Source organism: Branchiostoma lanceolatum, chromosome 19 (assembly GCF_035083965.1).
Source record: "Branchiostoma lanceolatum isolate klBraLanc5 chromosome 19, klBraLanc5.hap2, whole genome shotgun sequence".
NCBI lineage: Eukaryota > Metazoa > Chordata > Leptocardii > Amphioxiformes > Branchiostomatidae > Branchiostoma > Branchiostoma lanceolatum.
In genome coordinates, this window is record NC_089740.1 from 9,069,809 (window position 1) to 9,090,713 (window position 20,905).

The window sequence follows — 20,905 nt, forward strand, 5'->3', positions numbered from 1 at the left end:
AGTCTCAAACCTTCGTTATGCTGAAAACTATTCTTCTTCATAGGTCTTCCTCCAAATATTTCAGATATATCATGGTTTAGAATAAGCTGTTGAACTCCATATACTTGCTCAACTACGACTTTGAAAATATTTTTTGGACCACAGACCTCCAGAAATATGTGAAACAAAGTATCTCAGCATATGTTTGTACATGAATTTGCTAGACTTCATTACTAACATATATATTTTTTCGTTTTCATATTGTCTGCTTAGGATGTTGACAATGACATCTATAAACCGACTGACGGTTTCAACTGCGCAATCGCTAGGTCAAAGGTGAAGATCCCTAAGGTGTAATCAGTCAAGAACGTGCTAACTTCATGTCCAGACGTGTTTTGTTTATGTCTCAGGGGCTTTCAGCTTTGACATATTACCCACAATGCATCACAATGTACATCCGCAGTTGAAATCGTGAACCGCCTTATTATACTCGCATATGTTTTCGGGATTACAGATATAAATGAATGTTCCGCAAGTTGTGAAACACGAAACTTTAGAACGATAGTCACAGTTCTGTACAATCATATGAAAACCTTTTAAAACCTGACATAAGACTAGTGCATCAACTTCACGCGTATTCCTGTTTTCTCATTGTAGCCACAAGACCACTATAGACATGCCTTTTATATGGATTGAGTACATTAAACCAGTAAGCAAATCCTTTGAAACCTTCTTTGAGCCAACGATATCAAATTCACGTATTCATGTTTTCTCATTGTAGCCACAAGACCACTATAGATATAGCTCTTTTATGCATTGAGTGCATTGAACCTATAGGCAAATCCTTTGAAACCATCTTTGAGCCAAGGATATCAAATTCACGTATTCCTGTTTTGACAGTCTTTGACAACTGAGTAATACTGTGCATTGAACTGTTTCAAAATTCACAGTAAGACTATCCTCCTAAATCCTTTGTCGCGACGAGCAAATCAAAGTCATATATTTCTGCTTTGTGATAATCCACACAAAGGAATAATCTATGGGTGCAGTTACGTGAAATAAACTGTCTCCAAATTCACTCTGAGTAAATCCCGTGAAACCCTACTTTGAGGCCAGCAAATCAAGTTCTTGCTATGTATTCTTGTTGTGACAATGTTGGCAATCGCTCTATGCATTTTACTTTCTGCCTATTCACTTTCGGGATTTGTTTTAAAATCTCTTTTTTTAAACTGACAAGTAGTAATATATGTTCCTACTTTCACAAGCTTTTTCACTGAGCATTTAGACACATTTCTGTGCATATCTTTCTCCAAATCCACTTGAATGAGTATGAAAGTCATTTGAAAGCCCGTTTGACAAAAGCAAACAGAATACGCATTGACGCTTTGACCATTTTGACCACTGAGCGATGTACATAGTTCTGGGCCTTGATGCGTTTCCAAATAACAGCTTGTATATATCTCTGTACAAGGACTATAGGGAAATTACTATCTCACAGTTATATTACGGAAAGTTAGGAACTACAGCTATACGAATTGTACGTCCACAGCGCTTCAGGTACAAATTTGCTGATGACAACAACATCTTTTGACAGAAAGTTATTCATGGTGATTTGTCACTTTTCCGTGTCAGAATATGTGGAGTCGTCATCTTCCTTTTCCATATTTGACAGCCCATACATAAGTCCATTGGATGCCGCCTGGTCGTCATAGCAACCCTTCTCCACCTCTTCGCACAGCGCATGCGTGCTATCAGTCTGCTCTTCACTCATTGGTCCTTGCGTGAGATTGTTGTCATGACAACTGTCTGTAGAGCCGTTCACGATCTGTAGAAGACCTGGGTCTCTTCTCAGACCCTCGATAAACTCCCGCAGAATGAGAAACCCGTCTTGGTCGCTGTCAAGACGTTCGAAAATCTTCTCTGTCACGTCCTGGATGTGGTCCTCTCGTTCCCGACGTTCCTGGGCCTGCAGCAGTTCGTCGATGTTGGTTTCTTGAGGGAGTCGGATGTCCTGAAGAAACTGCAAAATAAAAAAGACATGTTAGTGTTTTCAGTCTGTGTGATATTTTGTTCTGTGTGTGTTATGTTCGATTCATGGATTCGATTCTTGGCATTCCCGGCTAGACGTTGTGTCCTTTGCAAAGACACTTTGCACGACGTTCCTCACTTCACGCAAGTTTGATACTTTGAGGAGTTGAAAGGCAGCAGACGGAGAGGGATGGGCACCACCTTCCGACAAGGTGGGTTGTTATCTATAGCCCCCTACATGCAGACACAGAGGATAACGGCCCACCGCCCCTACGCCCTCTAAAACGCTACGGGACTACATTTACCTTAACCTTTTTATAACCCCATCCAACAGAGTCGTGTGACAAGCTCACATATAGCAGCAACGTTTGAAGTTATAACAAATATCCTATAGTCACACGACTGCAACTTCCGTACTGATAGCTCTCTAACATTCTGACATTCTGCTACTGCCTTCTGGTGCCCCTTTGCCATTTTGAGTGCGTCCAAACTGAATCGTCCGCCATACTCGAAATGGCTCCATTAGGTACCCACGCCTGCTGGGAGTCTTTTAGAGTTAGAGTTTTCCCCCTAGCTTTTTGCAAATGCCATGCTTGGGGTAATGTAGATGTAACGTACAGAGAACGTGGTGTAATGGAAGGGGTAATGAATGTCGATACACGGCCAGTGCATCAGCCTAGTGGGTAGAGTGCTCGATCGCATACAACCCCGACTTTATAAATGGTACCTAACTTCTTTAACTGATCAGTACTCGGGACTTATTGGAAAGAGTATGGTAGTTGTCCAGTTAGCAGTCTTGTCAATGATCAGCCATGATTTTAACACAGACGCACATACACACACACACACAGACACACACACACACACACACACACACACACACACACAAACACACACACAAACACACACACATGCATCGTTTCCAAGAAACATAGGAATAGACTTTTCACAAAATTCCTGCCCTTGTTACTTTGTATCTATTGATTGCTCTGGTAGGTAGTTTGACACCGTTTCCCTCAATAACTAAAGCAGTTGGATTTCTTCCGATGGCATTGTTATGGATGAATTAGCTCGTTAAAATCTATGATTGATTGCCCTTTCAATGATAGTCTAAAAGTCATTTATCATCGCAGACATGGATCACAAAAAGTGCTGAAGGTCTCTGACACAACACTTCGTTATATTAGAAGCCCCCTCCCCCCAAGACACCCGACGCATTTTCACTAGGAGTCCTTTTCGCACCTTCCAATGCATCTCTACTCAACAGGGACGACACCTTTTGCTTTCACTATCCCATTGAAGGTCGTTTCATCAACCCCCGACATTTCAATAAGATTTTTTGCAGCACTTCACAAAATGTTAAAGTGTCTAGAGGATGGTAAGTAGGCGGCACTGTGGTGCTGTGGTTCGGAATATTGACTTAGAATCTAAAGGTTCTTAGTTTCAATCCCTAGCGGGCACGAAGGTTATGCAATTGGGAAAAGAACTTAGCACCTATTCCCACAGGTTAAGAGGCGTACCTGGCCCTGGTTAGAGACGTAATCTCGGATGGGACGCCAAGCTGGAGGTAACGTGTTTGAGTAGAGCAACATGACGAATCCACTACACTATTATTGAAAAGAGTAGGACGTGCTTGGATCAAACCTTACAGTCCGGTCTTACCTAGCTTGTTCTTCCTTATTGTACAAAACTGGTGTTTTATGCCTTAAAGCAGATTTATTGATTATGCGAAAAAACAAATTAAACAAACAAACGTTTGCTCAATCTTCTGTAACAGTCTATAGAATATGAGTAAACAGTGATACAAAAATCAGAAAAATTATATTAAGTTTGGGACTATAGGAATTAAGGAATTTCATTCAACAGATTAAAGATCGCGGATTAGTATCAAATATATCAACTAACTAATGAACATATAACGACACATTTTTCATTTTGATTTTACGAGTGTCGCACAGACCACAGCGTAACCATCAACGCAAAAAAATAAATCACTCTCTTTCATATCGTCTCTTGTTTTGTCACTTTTATTGCTGTAACAAGCTTTCTCTTCCAGATTTTATGTGGCACGACAATCTAAACCACCCGTGTTGAACTTTGAACCCCCGAGTGCTGTTTAATATTGGCGTGTGGGTGTCTGTATTTCCATGGAGTGCTGCAGGCGTTCGGTACAGTCAGTCTTAAGGGATTGTCTAAGTGCGAGAGGTTTGCCGAGTCAGCCATGTACTCTTGTTGCCAGAGGTGCCCGGAGAGCTCGTTAACAACAAACTCCTTCATCAAAACAGCAAACATTTTGACACCACTCTGTGGTAAAGTGCCTTACTGATGATTTAAAACCTTGACAAGCCCATATTTTGTTGGTTAAAGAAAGCCACGTTATTAGAGAGCAGTGTTTCCATCGTGAAATTTGTTCTTTAGCCTGGTTGATATGATAAATAGGCACTAAGGATCAGCAGGCTTGTTAAAACTGCGACCTAAGGTGTGCGGGTCAGCTTTAGGACTCTACTCTGCTTAAAGTCAATGACCTACTTCTTTGTTGTTGAAATGAAAAGGAATTATTCACGCAACATTTTGACAGTGTTTTTTTTTAGGATTCACAAACATGAAAAGCCGAAAACGACCCAAGCATTTCTAGTTAGTCCCTTCCTGGAAAAAATTCTCACCTCTTCTTACAAATATACTTGAAAGTGAAGTGACAATTTTATTACTTCTGATAAAAAAAGTAATAATAACATCGTTACTCCGCAGAGGGGTAAAGTGTATAGCCACCTACAACATTAACAAAAGACGTACTTGGTGTTTTCCAAACGCCCGCGGGAGATTGAAACGGCGAAACCCTTTGATCACTTTGCGTCGTTCCAGCCTGTGATTGAAGGAAATAACTGAAATCATAAATTCGCGTTTGTTGCAGGCGGATTTGTGAATATTCATATCTCCGATTAATAAGACGCGTAGCAAAGCTACCTTACATCGCGTCGCCGCCACCGCGGTTGGTTATTTAACATCCGCTCAAAATAAGCACACAGCCAGCCTGTACCACACAATCTCTCGCTGTCAGGGTCCTGTCAGACCGTCAGGCCAGTGCACAGCATGGCGACAGTACGCTGCGTTCAGCTTCTGTGCGCGAGTCTAGTGATCTTTTGTACCGACAAGATCGTGGCAGGTGCCAGTGATGTCATCGGGGAGAAAGGCGGCTTGCCCACAGACTGTGCTGCTGTGAAAAGCGGGTGAGTTTTATAGAAGCATTTAGAACTGTCGAGAATATTGATAACTATGCGTGTCTCGGTGTCCACGTGTATGTGGATGTGTGTGTGTGTTTGTGTATTTGTGTGTGCGCGCGCGCGCGTGTGTGTGCGTATGTGTATGTTTGTTTATATGTATGTATGTGTGAGTATCTGTGTGTGCGTGCGTGTGCATGTCTGTCTGTCTGTTTGTGTGTGTTTGTATTGAATCATTTATCATTATTTGTTCAGTCACGAAAATAAATTCGAACGTTATGATCTAGTCATATTGTAAACCGGGTCAACTTAATTACGACACCACTGTTCGCCTCTGTTTCAGGACTTGGAGCTACACCTTCCGCACACCTGCGGGTTTTCTGGCCGCGACGCATCTGCAGCGGCCCCGAGCCACCTGCGAGCAGCTGAAACAGCACCTGGAGACAGCCGGAGGGATGTTGGAACAGACCCAGATGGTCCTCGAACCTCCGGAGATGAAGGGTAGGAAAGGCCAACATATCCTCCTGATGCAAGATAGACTCGTACTCTTACGGGCTAAAGCTAAAAAAGCTTGGATGCCAGGCTATGTACAAAGCTTTCATCATTTCAATAAAAGTGATTGTAGCACTCGTTTGATTACACCAAAAGTTAGGACCAAAATCATATTTTTATTGAGCTATTTTATTGACAATCCTCACTATACAAACGCTTTATTTTATCTGGAAAGGGTGACGACGCACTGGTAAATTGTGTTCTAGATGTATTTGATTGCTTATCTTTGCAATGTATAACGGCACCGTGGAAAAGGGTAGTACTCCTATAGTGTCATAGTGTTTAAGCTTGAAAGCTAACGTATTGATTGCTTTGTTCTCCAGATTGCTCGGCCATTTTCCATTGGTTGAACGGGAAGGCCATAAGCGGCGTGTACAACATCCGCCCGGCGGGGGCAAACCGAACCGTCCCCGCCTACTGTCGCATGGCAGGTGGTGAAGGCTGGACCGTGCTACAGCGGCGTCAGGACGGCTCCGTCGACTTCTTCCGCACCTGGGCCGAGTACAAGCGCGCCTTCGGCGACCCGGCCACGGAGTTCTGGCTCGGCAACGACAACATCCACCTCCTGACCAACCAGGCTGGGTACAAGCTGAGGGTGGACTTGGAGACGTGTGACGGGAAAGCGACCTACGCCCAGTACAGGATCTTCTCCATCGCAGACGAAGCCTCGGCCTACAAGATGACGGAGGCGGCCGGCTACAGCGGAACCGCCGGCAACGCTTTCTTGCGACTCAAGGGTAATCCCTTTATCACAAGGGACAGGGACAGCAAGACCAAGATAGCCAGTAAGTTTAGAACCGCGGGGTGGCTATACAGGTGGACTGTAGGCAACCTGAACGGCGAGTACTACACTCCGCAAACCGCGCCGACCAAAACCAAAGGGTTATCCGGAATGAGGTGGTACACGAACAGATTTAAGTTCCCCTTAGTGAAGTTTGTTGAGATGAGGATCGCCCCTAACAATACATAAATGTTGTTTCGAGATTTTTGACGTCAGGGTATGGTCACTTTCGTCATACGATTGGTTGACAACTACACTAAATCATGTTCGTAGACGTGTTGTACAACATGCAGCTGTCTTGTGAGGTTGTCGTGGATCCTTGTCAACGACCGATTCTTTCACAGCTTTGCTGAAATTCTACGACAAAAACGACGAAAGTGACCGTGTACCTGTACCCTTTGCCTTCTGTAGTACAATGTATAGCCACATTGTCACTTACAATCTGTTTTTACTAGAGGCTGCGACCATGCTGCGACCACTCAGCGACCAAAGATTTTACAGATAGCTCAACAAATTTCATGGATAAACTACACATTTTCTGACATTTTGTGGGGTTTTACTGTCTGTTAAATTACCCATTTAAATCTTGCATCATATTCCACTATAAAATCAAGGTATACAAAAATCCAGTGTTGGTCGCTGTACCGTTGCTCAGCGATCGCGAAGAAGCAGAATATCCCTAGTAACTTCTAGAGTTTCAAATTTTTTTTTTTTTAGGGAGCTATCTGCATACAGTGGCTACACTATGTAAATGAACGACCAGTATTTAGATGCTGGGAGAATGTTTCGCTACCGTATACACCGTTCTGCTTTGGTAGACTTCTTCATCACGCACAAAGTGAAAGCGTTGTGGTAGACCAATTTACTTGGAAATTGGAAATATTTTTCTCTTGATGGCTAACATATTTCATGAGTAAATCCGTCCTGTGTTATTGCATTCCGTAGGTCTCAGACATAATGTGCTGTAGCACATCACAGAAACTGAAGTATTTAGAATTCTAATTGTTGTCGGGAGTATGCCTGATGTTTTCTGATATTAATCAGGATTACGTGAAAAAGTGTTCCCATGGCTTTCAGTCATTGTAACGCTAATATTGATATCAAGCATTGATAAAGATAAGGCACCTTGATCATGATGAGTCAACTTGTTTCCGATGTGTTTACTTTGAATACAACTCACTGATCTACATGCGCTGGCATGAACATGTGCACATGTGTGTGTGTGTGTATGTGTGTGTGTGTGTGTGTGTGTGTGTGTGTGTGTGTGTGTGTACACGTGTGTATTCTCGAAATTTGAGTTATGCCAATTGCTTACGAGCCGACTGCGACCTGAGGTGTGCGGGTCAGCTTTAGGACTCTGCTCTGCTTAAAGTCAGCGACCTACTTCTTTGTTGTTGAAATGAAAAGGAATTATTCACGAAACATTTCGACAGTGTTTTTTTTAGAATTCACAGACATGAAGAGCCGAAACTGGCGACGCAAGCATTTATAGTTAGTCCCTTCCTGGAAAAAATTCTCCCCTCTTCTTACAAATACACTTGAGAGTGAAGTGACAACTTTATTACTTCTGATAAAAAAGTAATAATAACATCGTTACTCCGCAGAGGGGTAAAGTGTATAACCACCTACAACATTAACAAAAGACGTACTTAGTGTTTTCCAAACGCCTGCGGGAGATTGAACGTAACCCTTTAATCATTTTGCTTCGTTCCAGCTTGTGATTGAAGGAAATAACTGAAATCATAAATTCGCGTTTGTTGCAGGTGGGTTCGTGCATATTCATATCTCCGATTAATAAGACGCGTAGCAAAGCTAGCTTACATCACGTCGCTGCCACCGCGGTTGTGTATTAAACATTACACACAGCTAGCCTGCGTCACACAAGCTCTCGCTGCCAGGGGCCGGTCGGTCGGCAGCTAAGGCCGTCGGGCCAGTGCACAGCATGGCAACAGCACGCTGCGTCCAGTTTCTGTGCGTGAGTCTAGTGATCTTTTGTACCGGCAAGACCGTGGCAGGTGCCGGCGACGTCATCGGGTGGTCTACAGACTGCGCTGCCGTGAAGAGCGGGTGAGTTTTTGTCGAATTATTTAGAATGTGAACTAACTATGCGGAATATTGATAGAAGGGAAATGGAAGACGATTGATTTTTACCTCTCCTGAGTGCCTGATACATTTATCATGGTACATTAAAGTGTGTGTGTGTGTGCGTGTGTTAGCGTGTGTATGTGTATGTGTTAGCGTGTGTGTGTGTATGTGTGCGTGTGTGTGTGTGTGTTAGCGTTTGTGTGTGTGTGTGTATGTGTGTGTGCGTCTGTGTGTGCCTGTTTGTGCGTATAGTTATGTATCGTTATTTGTTAAGTCAATAAACTTAGTTCAAAAGTAAGGACTTGGTAATGTTGGTGACACTAGTAGTGTCCGCTTCTGTTTCAGGACCTGGAGCTACACCTTCCGCACACCTGCGGGTTTTCTGGCCGCGACGCACCTGCAGCGGCCCCGAGCCACCTGCGAGCAGCTGAAACAGCACCTGGAGACAGCCGGAGGGATGTTGGAACAGACCAAGAGGGTCCTCGAACCTCCGGAGATGAAGGGTAGGAAAGGCCAACATATCCTCCTGATTTAAGATAAACTCGTACCCAGCCTTCTTACGGGCTGTAGCTAAAAAAATGTCTGAATGCCAGGCTATGTACAAAGCTTTCATCATTTCAATAAAAGTGATTATAGCACTCGTTCGATTACGCATCTAGCATAGATGCAATTTCACCAAAAGTTAGGATCAAAATCATATTTTCATTGAGCTATATTATTGACAAGCCTCACTATACAAACGCTTTATTTTATCTGAAAAGGGTGACGACGCACTGGTAAATTGTGGTCTAGACGTATTTGATTGCTTATCTTTGCAATGTATAACGGCACCGTGGAAAAGAGTAGTACTCCTATAGTGTCATAGTGTTTAAGCTTAAAAGCTAACGTATTGATTGCTTTTTTCTCCAGATTGCTCGGCCATTTTCCAGTGGTTGAACGGGAAGGCCATAAGCGGCGTGTACAACATCCGCCCGGCGGGGGCAAACCGAACCGTCCCCGCCTACTGTCGCATGGCAGGTGGTGAAGGCTGGACCGTGCTCCAGCGGCGTCAGGACGGCTCCGTCGACTTCTTCCGCACCTGGGCCGAGTACAAGCGCGGCTTCGGCGACCCGACCACGGAGTTCTGGCTCGGCAACGACAACATCCACCTGCTGACCAACCAGGCTGAGTACAAGCTGAGGGTGGACTTGGAGACGTTTGACGGGAAAGCGACCTACGCCCAGTACAAGATCTTCTCCATCGCAGACGAAGCCTCGGCCTACAAGATGACGGAGGCGGCCGGCTACAGCGGAACCGCCGGCACCGCTTTCTTGCGACTCAAGGGTAAGCCCTTCATCACAAGGGACAGGGACAGCAAGACCAAGATAGCCAGTAAGTTTAGAACCGCGGGGTGGCTATACACCTCGTATTCCGGCAACCTGAACGGTGTGTACCACACCCCGCAAACCGCGCCGACCAAAACCACCATGATCCTCGATGCTATCAGGTGGTCCCGAAGGAAAACATACGGATCTAAGTTCCGCTTACTGAAGTTTGTTGAGATGAGGATCGCACCTAACGTTACATAGATGTTGTTTCGAGATTTCTGAAGTCAGGGCATGGTCACCTTCGTCATACGATAGGTTGACAACTACGCTAAATTATGGGCGTAGAGTTGTAGACATGTCGTACAACATGCAGCTGTCTTGTGAGGTTGTCGTGGACCCTTGTCAACGACCGATTCTTTCACAGCTTTGCTGAAATTCTACGACAAAAACGACGAAAGTGACCGTGTACCTGTACCCTTTGCCTTCTGTGGTACAATGTATAGCCACATTGTCATTTACACCCTGTTTTTACTAGAGGCTGCGACCTCGCTGCGACCGCTGAGCGACCGAAGATTTTACAGATAGCTCAACAAATTTCATGGATAAACTACAAATTTTCTGACATTTTGTGGGGTTTTGCTGTCTTTTAAATTACTTTACATCTTGCATCATATTCCAATTATGAAATCAAGGGATACACAAATCCAGTTTTGGTCGCTGTACCGTTGCTCAGCGATCGCCGTAGAAGCTGAATATCCCTAGTAACTTCTAGGGTTTGAAAATGTTGTTCTCTTTTCTAAATTTTTTTTTTTAGAGAGCTATCTGACCACACTGTGTTCTATGTACGACCGGTATTTAGATGCTGGGAAATGTTTCGCTACCGTATACACCGTTCTGCTTTGGTAGACTTCTTCATCACGTACAAAGTGAAAGCGTTGTGGTAGACCAATTTACTTGGAAATTGGAAATATTTTTCTCTCCATCTTGCTTGATGGCTAACATATTTCATGAGTAAATCCGTCCTGTGTTATTGCATTCCGAAGGTCTCAGACATAATGTGCTTTAGCACATGACAGAAACTGAAGTGCTTGGAATTCTAATAGTTGTCGGGAGTATGCCTGATGTTTTCTGATATTAAACAGGATTACAGGAAAGACTGTCGGAGAAGTGTTGACTGTTGTAACGGGTGTGTTTCCATGGTTTTCAGTCATTGTAATGCTAATATTGATATCAAGCATTAATAAAGATAAAGCACGCAGTGGAGTCAACTTGTTTCCGATGTGTTTACTTTGACTACCATTCACTGTGCTCGTATGACCATATCTGTGCGCATGTGCGTGTGTGGTTGTGCGTGTGTGTGTGTGTGTGCGTGTGTGTGTGTGTGTGTGTGTGTGTGTGTGTGTGTGTGTACACGTGTGTATGCTCGAAATTTGAGTTATGCCAATTGCTTACGAGCCGACGTTTCGGTGGCCGTCTGTCGCCTTTCTCTGGGCAATACTGACTGGTCCCATCCCACACTGCAGACTAGGTGTTGCTAACAGTGCGGTCCCAAACGTTAAGTATTGTCATATATGCGGTTATCCAGTGATTTTTAAATCTCATTCACGGAATCAGCTTGGCTTTGCAATAAACAAACAAGCTGCTAGGGGGCCCAAACCTACACCACTTCTTCTTTACATTACAAGCTACCTGCCACCAAAAAATCAAGACCATAGCACGTCAAGGTCAAAGGATGAAAAAAAGGAAGTTCTGCTGCAATACCAAGGTCACATACTAGGGAGCCCAAAATCAACCTTGACCTTTATCTTCCCAACACTTACCCACATACCAAATGTCATCATAATCCGCCCAGAGATTCTTGATTTATGCTGATTACAAAAATCCGGAAACACACACAAACAGACACACACGCCCAAAACTATATCTCCATTTTTATGGAGATAACAACAAGCGAGTCAAATAAACACAGTCACGTTGATGTTTTGACCCACCGTGAGCACGTTGATGAGTTCCTTCTTGCTGACCGTCCCGTCGCTGTTCAGGTCGAAGATACAGAATGCCCACTTGAGTCTCTCCATGGGGGTTCCCCGCAGCATGGCGGACATGCCGCACAGAAACTCCCGGAAATCCACGCAGCCGCTCGCGTCGCGGTCAAACGTGTGGAAGATTCGTCTGGCCAGGATCTGTAAAATATCATGTATAAGTTAAAGGGTTAATGACCCACCCAAATTTGCTTACACTGACATGATGCCTGGTCAGTGACCTATAACCACTGAATAAGCCACCGAGAGAGCGAAGCGATGCAACCCCAGGGTCATTGACCTGTTGCTAATGATAGTCTATGATCACCAAATAAATCCCCGAGCGAGTAAAGGGATAGAGACTGATCAATGCCTTGTAACCACCGCATCAACTACCGAGTGAATGAAGCGATAGAGACTGACCAGTGACTTGTAACCTGCGAATAAACTACCGAGTGAGCGAAGCGATATAGCCTGGTCAATGACCTATAACCAACGAATAAACCACCGAGCCAGCGAAGCGAAGACAGCCAGGTTACTGACCTATAACAATTCAATAAACTATATGATGATACTGGTTTGGCTGTGGAATCACATGTACAATAGGACTGTCTACTAAGGGCCCGGTCACATTCATCGTAGGGTCATCATACGATCGCAAACTTGGTGTGTTCGTACATGTGTAGTACAAGATTCAGCTGTCATGCTATAGAAAAGGATGTCTAATATCCTTGCCCGTTGTTGCTTTGGTTCTGTCAGTCTGGTTGGAAACTCTACGGCATTGACATCGTGCATTTTATTGTACAACGACCTATGAAAATGTGACCGCACTCATATATCAATCATACATTCAAACCTAAACTTCCTATGAATTGCTTTTCCTTTCAAGACTTTCCCAGACATGTACGAGCAAAGCAGTTCCCCCGTACTCTCTGATAAGTAGCTCAAATGCCAAGAGGAAATGTTGCTTATAAAGAATTGCCTTTGGCAGGCGCACCGCGTGGAGACGTCTTTCATCAAGGATACCTTAATCCCTGAACCTCGTCAGGGGCACACACATCCATCAACACTGCGTGCCCGGACTAACTATCCTGAACATCCTTCAACGTCTGTTAACATGGGGACCAATTGACTTTTTGAGTTGGTTCGTTAACTGTTGAAGATTGCTGTAATCCAGAGGTCTAAAGGCTATGTGTACATCATGTGAAGACCGTTTTGTTTTGCGTGAACGGATTCAGTTCTATGTTCAACGTTTTGTTCATAAGTTAAGTTGGCAAATTCAGCGGGAGAAGTCCTTGTTTTCGATTTTTGTTGTTGTTATCATCTTACATTGATTATAGTTATGTATGTGCGATGGTCACCAAAAAAGTAAATAGATGAAATTATTGAACTAAACAAAATGGGTTCGTATTGGACTTCGTTCAGTCATTTTAGTTGCATAAAATGTTTGGGTGCATGAAAGTTAAGAAAATATCAAATGCAAGTCGTATTCGGTGCAAAAGACATAATTATCACTGGTTTCTATCAAAGATTTTCTCTTATACTTGGCATGTTTTTATTGCAATTTACGATTAGAGACGGAAAGACTAGACGCTGACTCCATTGTTTTCCCCCTTTCATAATGACGTTCCGTGCCTGCTGTTAATCGATAAAGACGCCAAACCTTAAATCCTACTAAAGAAGCTAATACTTTGGAACTAAACCCTGGGACTTAGAAAACTCATGAATACATTTTATATATAGTGGAAGTATTAAGTGGTATTAGTGTTGAGCGTTTTCATGCCAATCACAGAATACTGTATCGCTTGCATATTCAAGGAAGTGTGACGATATGATACATGTAGTGGAGCCGGGCAGCAGTGACTGCCTTAAATACACAAAAGCAGACAGTCAACTCATACATCGTACACAACACACAGCAATAACAGTCATGAAAAGCCCATTAGATAAGATAGAATTGACAAGTCCAGAATAGAATTGAATGAGATAGAATAGAATAGATTGAAATGTATTGGAATGAAATATAATGGAATGCAATGGAATGAGCTGGAATGAACTGGAATGAAATAAAATAGAAGAGGATGGAATGAAATAGAATAGAATAGAATAGAATAGAATGGAATAGAATGGAATGGAATGGAATAGAATTGAATTGAATGAAGCGGAATGGAATGGAACGGAATAGAATAAAAATGGACTAGAACAGAATAGAGTGAAATAGAATAGAATAGAATAGAATACAGTAGATGTAGAATAGAATAGTTCAGATATTTGATCTGAGCCTAATCTGCGAGCAAAAAGATGATCATATTGAAGTAGAACTGATGCTTCGTGATAATAGTTCACTTTTAATAAAGTATAGCTGCAGTACGAGATAAATCATCGTTGCACATAAAGTCTCCTGGTAACGTTGGGTAACATAAATTCGGGATTTTTCCGATAATGGTTGACTGAAATCAATCTAGCAGAACAATAAACCATCCTTTTTTTCTATAATTCTGTCAGTATCATGTACTATCTTTGCACTAATCATATATATGGTAGATTTTGTCTCTAGTCGTGCTGACACCATAATATTTCAACTTGAAACTACCGTCCGCCGCACGCACAATAAAGGTGCTGTCGGACAGGGGGGCACATTAATTCGGGAGAGAAGATTCGTCTTGAATATCTTACCGCTAATCACATTTTATACAGCAGCTATTCGTTCCATCCTTGGCTTGAGGAGAGTGCTATGGATATAGACGTGTCCAAGTAAAAAAAATACACGAAAAAACGGCCGTACCGCACACATCAGGCCAGTTCGGGAACAACCCGTGTGTTGAGTCGGTAGAACTTCACTCAAAGTCGGCCCATCGTCATCATCGGGCAACGTGTAACGTTACATTATTCATGGGAAGTTAGCTGGATGCCGTAGCAATGGTAATACTACTTTGTCCATGTGTTCCTTGTTGTGTTAGGAGCAAACTTTGAGGAAAATATCTTCCTCAGTCCACTATCACACGCAGCATTTAGACAAAAAAGTGTTCCTCACACACCTTTGTCGTCTGCTTGACAACAGGATTCTGGTTAACAATATGGCGGCGGGAAAATACACGTGCCGTAGGTTGTAGCAACAGAGAGGAGTTTTGATGATTGATCACACTTAGAATCCAGTTGCAGGTTAGCAAAAGAGATTGTAATAAGTTGTCTTGTAAATAATTGTGTTGAGCAGGAATCGGATGTGACATTTTTCTTATAAACCAGCCGACAACCATGTTGTTTAAGTCTCCCACGAAGTCCTCAGACTGTTCCAATAAGGGACGGAGAGTTTTTGACCTCGTCGCCTTATAATCCATGCTTATCGAAGCTTTTCAGACAGTGTTCTGAATACGTAAGTCTGGCAGGTTTGCATTTCTAGCGGTATTACTTATGTTGCATCTAGCACATATCCCTAAATACCCCGTTTTCGAAAAATCCCGAATTTAAGTACCCCGCGAATTTAGGTTACCCAACGTTATATACCACAAACACACGCTTTTACCCATCATAACTCACTGTCGTCTAGAGGAGATATGAAGCAATATAAAATATATACCCCAATCCCGAAACTGTACGGAATATTAACACAATCGTTTCCATCGCTACAGATTGATGACGAATGAGATTTGATGGTGATCCCAGCGGTGAGATTATTATCCATGTAATATAACTATAATCCTTTGGTGTTAAGGCTGCGTTAGACACATATGATTGTAAACAGAATTCATCTTGTATGAGATTAACAGTGAAAGGTTACTTCGGTTCGTGGCAAGTAAAGACACGATCAGATATACAGATAAGCGTCTACACGACTTGAAAGTGGCGTATCTATTTTAAAGGTTAAGTGCCAAAATATATAAATCAGTGACGACGCTGGCTAAACATTGTATATTAACATAATGGTTTTGAATGGATTTGTTGAGTAATACACATTTTACAGTTGCCGTTAAATTATTTTTATGGGGAAAAGTAGGCGGGTCTTGACCATTATTTTCTACAGTCCATTATAAGGGCCAGAGTTCCATGCATATGATGTATGAAAGTACGTAAGAATGGCGTACCTTAAGGGTACGTTTTAGGCCCACTATCAGTCATGTATGTACATTAATGACTCCCTTGGTATACACCGAGTGGTCGAAAGAGGGTCTTAAATCTCCACTTTGCGCACTATTCAGGCGTCGAGAAAATCCATTACTACAAGTTAAGGTTGAAGATCTTACCGAAGGTTGAAGAGCCGATACCCACCACTTACAATCTCGTCCTAGAGAGCAAAATGTCTATGGCGCAGAGAAAGCTTACCTTACACTATGCAGCTTCTCTACATTTGCCTTTACTAGTATATGGTGGCAGATGAAGGAATGGCTACTTTAAGTACATTGACAACATCGGGAGACATTCAGGTAGTAAGATACGCATGGTAGCAGTTACGTATTCAGCAACTGGATAGATTTGTAAACGATCAGACCTTTCAGACAGCAGTCGCTGGCGAAATACCGCGGATTTTGTCTGAAACGTCTGACCATTTACAAAAAGTATTCAGTTGCTTGTCTTGGATAACTTTTGCATTGAGTTCTCTCCGTAACGGATAGCCTTCATGAACGCTCAGGTGTCTAACGGACGCAATGAAGAAATAACGACTCTTGTGGGATCAGGATTCGGTAAAAACTACAGCCAATGATGGATCGTCTCCATAAGCAGTTTTGTCCATAACCGGCGCAGGAAGGGCGCAATGTTCCCAAAGAGGTAAATCTCTGGACCTTAATAGCTTTATTAAACCTTGGTGATGGATGAAGAAAGCGGGCTTTCAGTCCCTTACCGTCGCAACCGACAGGAGAGTTGCCTGCAGCAGTACAATCACCTCACCAAACTTTCCAAGGGATGTGGCGTTTTCTTAGGTTTGAACGATTCTCGTCCAAAAGATGTTGTTATTCTTTACTCATAACAGCATCGATGTGTCTTTGCCATCTTTGTCTTCTGTGGTTTTCATAAAAGACTTCTAGCACGTTGTGTGTAGCATTAAAAAAATGCTCCATTAATTGTTTCATAAGGTTGGTAGGCTATTCCAATTGGGAAATGAGTGCCCTGGGAACCAGGCTTGGAGATCGGGTCGTTAACCAGTTCCTTTGGGCCGCCAAAGGAACTGGCTAACGGCCCAAATCTGGTCTCAGGGTAGGAAATAATATTCTAGGGTTTCTAACCTTCACAACCTTGCGGCAAGCAACAGTATAGGTGACTGGGTCCAATAGAAGAGCGGCTGCGGAAACGTTGGCTAAGTCAGAAATTCTAGTTTGCGCAAACAGAAGTCAATTCAACGAGTTCTCTTTGAGCAACCTTCAATTCCTCAACGAAGTCGTGTCACCCACTGTTTGATCTCAGTGTTGCCGTGCCCATCGATTTATCCATCTTGTTTGCGGGGGTAGCGACCGTTGGAAGCTAACAAGCATGGATTCGGGCAAGTGATCAAAGTGGTTCCACTTCTGATGATTTAGCCTAACGAAGACAGTACAGCTGCTGACCAAACGCTTGTAAAGCAAGTTAACGTAAAACGAACCACATAACTCTGCGGCAAAATCTTACTTCTCTATGCTATTATTTCGGTATTGGCGAAATCGAGGTTACTGCAGTGGTGGAAGTCATTAAGCCAGGAAGAAAGTAGTGGCGGCTACAAGACATCAAATTAAAGAACACCATTCACCAGATAAATACCCTGCTTTTATTTCAGTGTGACCGCAATCGAAGTGACTACATACAGTATTGGAATCTTGCTAGGCGCTCATGAAGACATTGAGTCGATGCAACGTATCGAATAAAATAACCTCTAGTTTGCGTTTAATTAAGAAATCCCATTCTCCAACAAAACAACCGGTACTCATCGCTCTTATTTCAGTAGGACCGCAATCGAAATGACTACAGTATTGGAATCCACTAGGCCCTCATGAAGACATCGATCGGATGTAAGGAATGAAATTAAGGAAACTCTAATTTGCATTTAATGAAATTCTCCAAAATCTCGGTACTCACTGCTTTAATCTTGGCGTCGCCGTGCTCAAAGTGGTTACAGTAGAAGCTGACGAACTGACCCTCTGACAGTTGCCCGTCCGGACAGTCCGTCAGGAACAGTCGGTACCACTGTTTCACCTCCGCAACTGTGAAGTGAGTCACCCTCGCCAGCTGCAGAGGAAGATTAAGGCAGAAACAGTAAATGAACAGTAAATGTCCGGACAGTCCGTCAGGAACAGTCTGTACCACTGTTTCACTTCCGCCACTGTGAAGTGAGTCACCCTCGCCAGCTGCAGAGGAAGATTAAAGCAGAAACAGTAAATAACCAGTAAATGTCCGGACAGTCCGTCAGGAACAGTCTGTACCACTGTTTCACCTCCGCTACTGTGAAGTGAGTCACCCTCGCCAACTGCAGAGGTTAAAGCAGAAACAGTAAATAACCAGTAAATGTCCGGACAGTCCGTCAGGAACAGTCTGTACCACTGTTTCACCTCCGCTACTGTGAAGTAAGTCACCCTCGCCAACTGCAGAGGTTAAAGCAGAAACAGTAAATAGACAGTAAATGTCCGGACAGTCCGTCAGGAACAGTCTGTACCACTGTTTCACTTCCGCCACTGTGAAGTGAGTCACCCTCGCCAGCTGCAGAGGAAGATTAAAGCAGAAACAGTAAATAACCAGTAAATGTCCGGACAGTCCGTCAGGAACAGTCGGTACCACTGTTTCACCTCCGCTACTGTGAAGTGAGTCACCCTCGCCAGCTGCAGAGGTTAAAGTAGAAACAGTAAATAATCAGTAAATGTCCGGACAGTCCGTCAGGAACAGTCTGTACCACTGTTTCACCTCCGCTACTGTGAAGTGAGTCACCCTCGCCAGCTGCAGAGGAAGATTAAAGCAGAAACAGTAAATAACCAGTAAATGTCCGGACAGTCCGTCAGGAACAGTCGGTACCACTGTTTCACCTCCGCTACTGTGAAGTGAGTCACCCTCGCCAGCTGCAGAGGTTAAAGTAGAAACAGTAAATAACCAGTAAATGTCCGGACAGTCCGTCAGGAACAGTCTGTACCACTGTTTCACCTCCGCTACTGTGAAGTGAGTCACCCTCGCCAGCTGCAGAGGTTAAAGTAGAAACAGTAAATAATCAGTAAATGTCCGGACAGTCCGTCAGGAACAGTCGGTACCACTGTTTCACCTCCGCCACTGTGAAGTGAGTCACCCTCGCCAACTGCAGAGGAAGGTTAAAGCAGAAACAGTAAATGATATGACACTCAACAGTGAAATTCGAGAGATCAGTAGATTCTTTTTTTTATAGTATATTATGCTTACGCCAAAAGTGGCTACTCGACCAGCTGGATTGAATTGTGAAATATCAAAATTGTATCCAGTTGCTTAACGTAACTACTTTTGGCGAATCTTATTATCTGGATGTCTAACCTTCATCTACGTGTATTATGATTAGCTATTATAACTCTTTCTACTGAGTAGGTAAGTTGCAGTAACTATCTAACATTCATAATTTCAGTGCACGTACATGTGTGCCGTACAAAACACCGATACACTTACGCTCGTATAAGGCTGCAATTTCATTTATCTTTAAGTTTCATTTTCATTTTCATGTAAAGAGCTAACAGCCCTAATTTTATAATTGATTTCTGTTTCTCCGGAATTGGGATTGGGAGCGTTGAAGATGTTGATAAGATTTTTCCTTTGTTACGATTGGTTCCAACCTCTTTTTATGTTCCTCATCAATGCAGAAGACTTAATGGATTCGTCAGGAAATTGGCGTCGGCATATCACGTTTGTTAGTGTCAAACTGAACACATCTAAATCCCGCAGGTCTAATTGGACTAAATCCCGATAGCGTTGTGGAAACGCTACAAACATCGTAAACATTCGCGGCGTGTTCCGGACATCGATTTAGCTGATTGCCTCCATGTACGTTCGGAAGTGATTCGTCATTATTGATCCTGAAGAAGACGGCGACAGTGGTCGTTGAAAATTTGATCCGTGTATACTTAAGTGTTGGAAGAAAGGTAAACATTGTACTACGATTACTACCAACACAGATGAGCTTCCATGATCGGACGGAGGTTGTGTTTTTGCAATCGGTGTGCCTGGACATTTCTAACCTTGTGTGTTGGTAGTTATTTTTAAAACGACACTTTCAGTAGAGTGGCAGGAAGTGGAAAATGATATAACCACAAACTGGCAGAAAGCGGTGGTCAAATTTTAGGTCAAAGTTTTCACATGCTAGGCACGTCAGGGATCCTGACAGGAAGTTAGGTCAAAGGTCCTCAAAAGGTCCTTCAATACGTCATCTTACTTTCTGTCTTAAATCTCCTGCAACATGCATGTCTTTTGCCTAATGGGAGCCAGTGGGGAAGATAATGTGGACAGAATCAGTGGACAGAAAGTTCCCAAAAATGAATAAAAAAATTCACAAGACTAGAAATATTTCACGTAGGTATGAGATCTCCGATTTGGTGTTTAGGTTAATTAGCAATGGTCAGAAATGGGCGGCAGAAGTACACTGAAATATCCTTTTACATTTTTTCGGTATAAATGATCAGATTTGCAAAGTCACAAAGAAAAATGTCAATAACAAGCTACTGCAGGTACAGATAGATTTCACATAATTTTGAAATAACGTGTTTTCTTTTATACCTTTCTTCATAGGCCCATATTCATTATGCCCTTCACATAGCTACGAACGTTTCTGCTGGTACTTACCTTTAGTTTTAATTTACCTCTGGTCTCACGTCTCCTTTGTAGCAATGTCATGGTCACTGTGGACTGCCTATCTTTACTTTTATGGTGCGGTGAATGATATTTATGGTTACAACATGACCGGTACACCCATTAAAAGTCGTAAACCTCAACTCAAAGACTTAGAGACGGCAAACGTATAACCCAGTC

The 20,905-nt window shown here is 43.0% G+C and overlaps 2 protein-coding genes across 2 annotated transcripts; one reads left to right on the top strand and one right to left on the bottom strand.

The window, feature by feature from the left end:
• Nucleotides 1-1,470: 1,470 nt before the first annotated feature.
• Nucleotides 1,471-18,289, bottom strand: LOC136425975 (neurocalcin homolog; the record flags this gene model as incomplete). Its single annotated transcript, XM_066414892.1, has 3 exons — nt 1,471-1,999; nt 11,942-12,133; nt 18,014-18,289. Coding segments are annotated over 3 exons (873 nt in total), but the record flags the coding sequence as incomplete, so codon positions are not given.
• Nucleotides 8,501-10,297, top strand: LOC136425804 (ryncolin-1-like). The gene is made up of 3 exons (XM_066414747.1): nt 8,501-8,625; nt 8,989-9,146; nt 9,553-10,297. The coding sequence occupies exons 1-3, from the start codon at nt 8,501-8,503 to the stop codon at nt 10,209-10,211; spliced, it is 942 nt and encodes a 313-aa protein (XP_066270844.1). The 3' UTR covers nt 10,212-10,297.
• Nucleotides 18,290-20,905: the final 2,616 nt, after the last annotated feature.

Coding starts and splice junctions, on each gene's coding strand:
- LOC136425804 (XM_066414747.1), top strand. CDS start 8,501: ATGGCAACAGCACGCTGCGTCCAGTTTCTGTGCGTGAGTCTAGTGATC. Junction 8,626..8,988: donor TGCGCTGCCGTGAAGAGCGG/GTGAGTTTTTGT, acceptor CTTCTGTTTCAG/GACCTGGAGCTACACCTTCC. Junction 9,147..9,552: donor CGAACCTCCGGAGATGAAGG/GTAGGAAAGGCC, acceptor TTTTTTCTCCAG/ATTGCTCGGCCATTTTCCAG.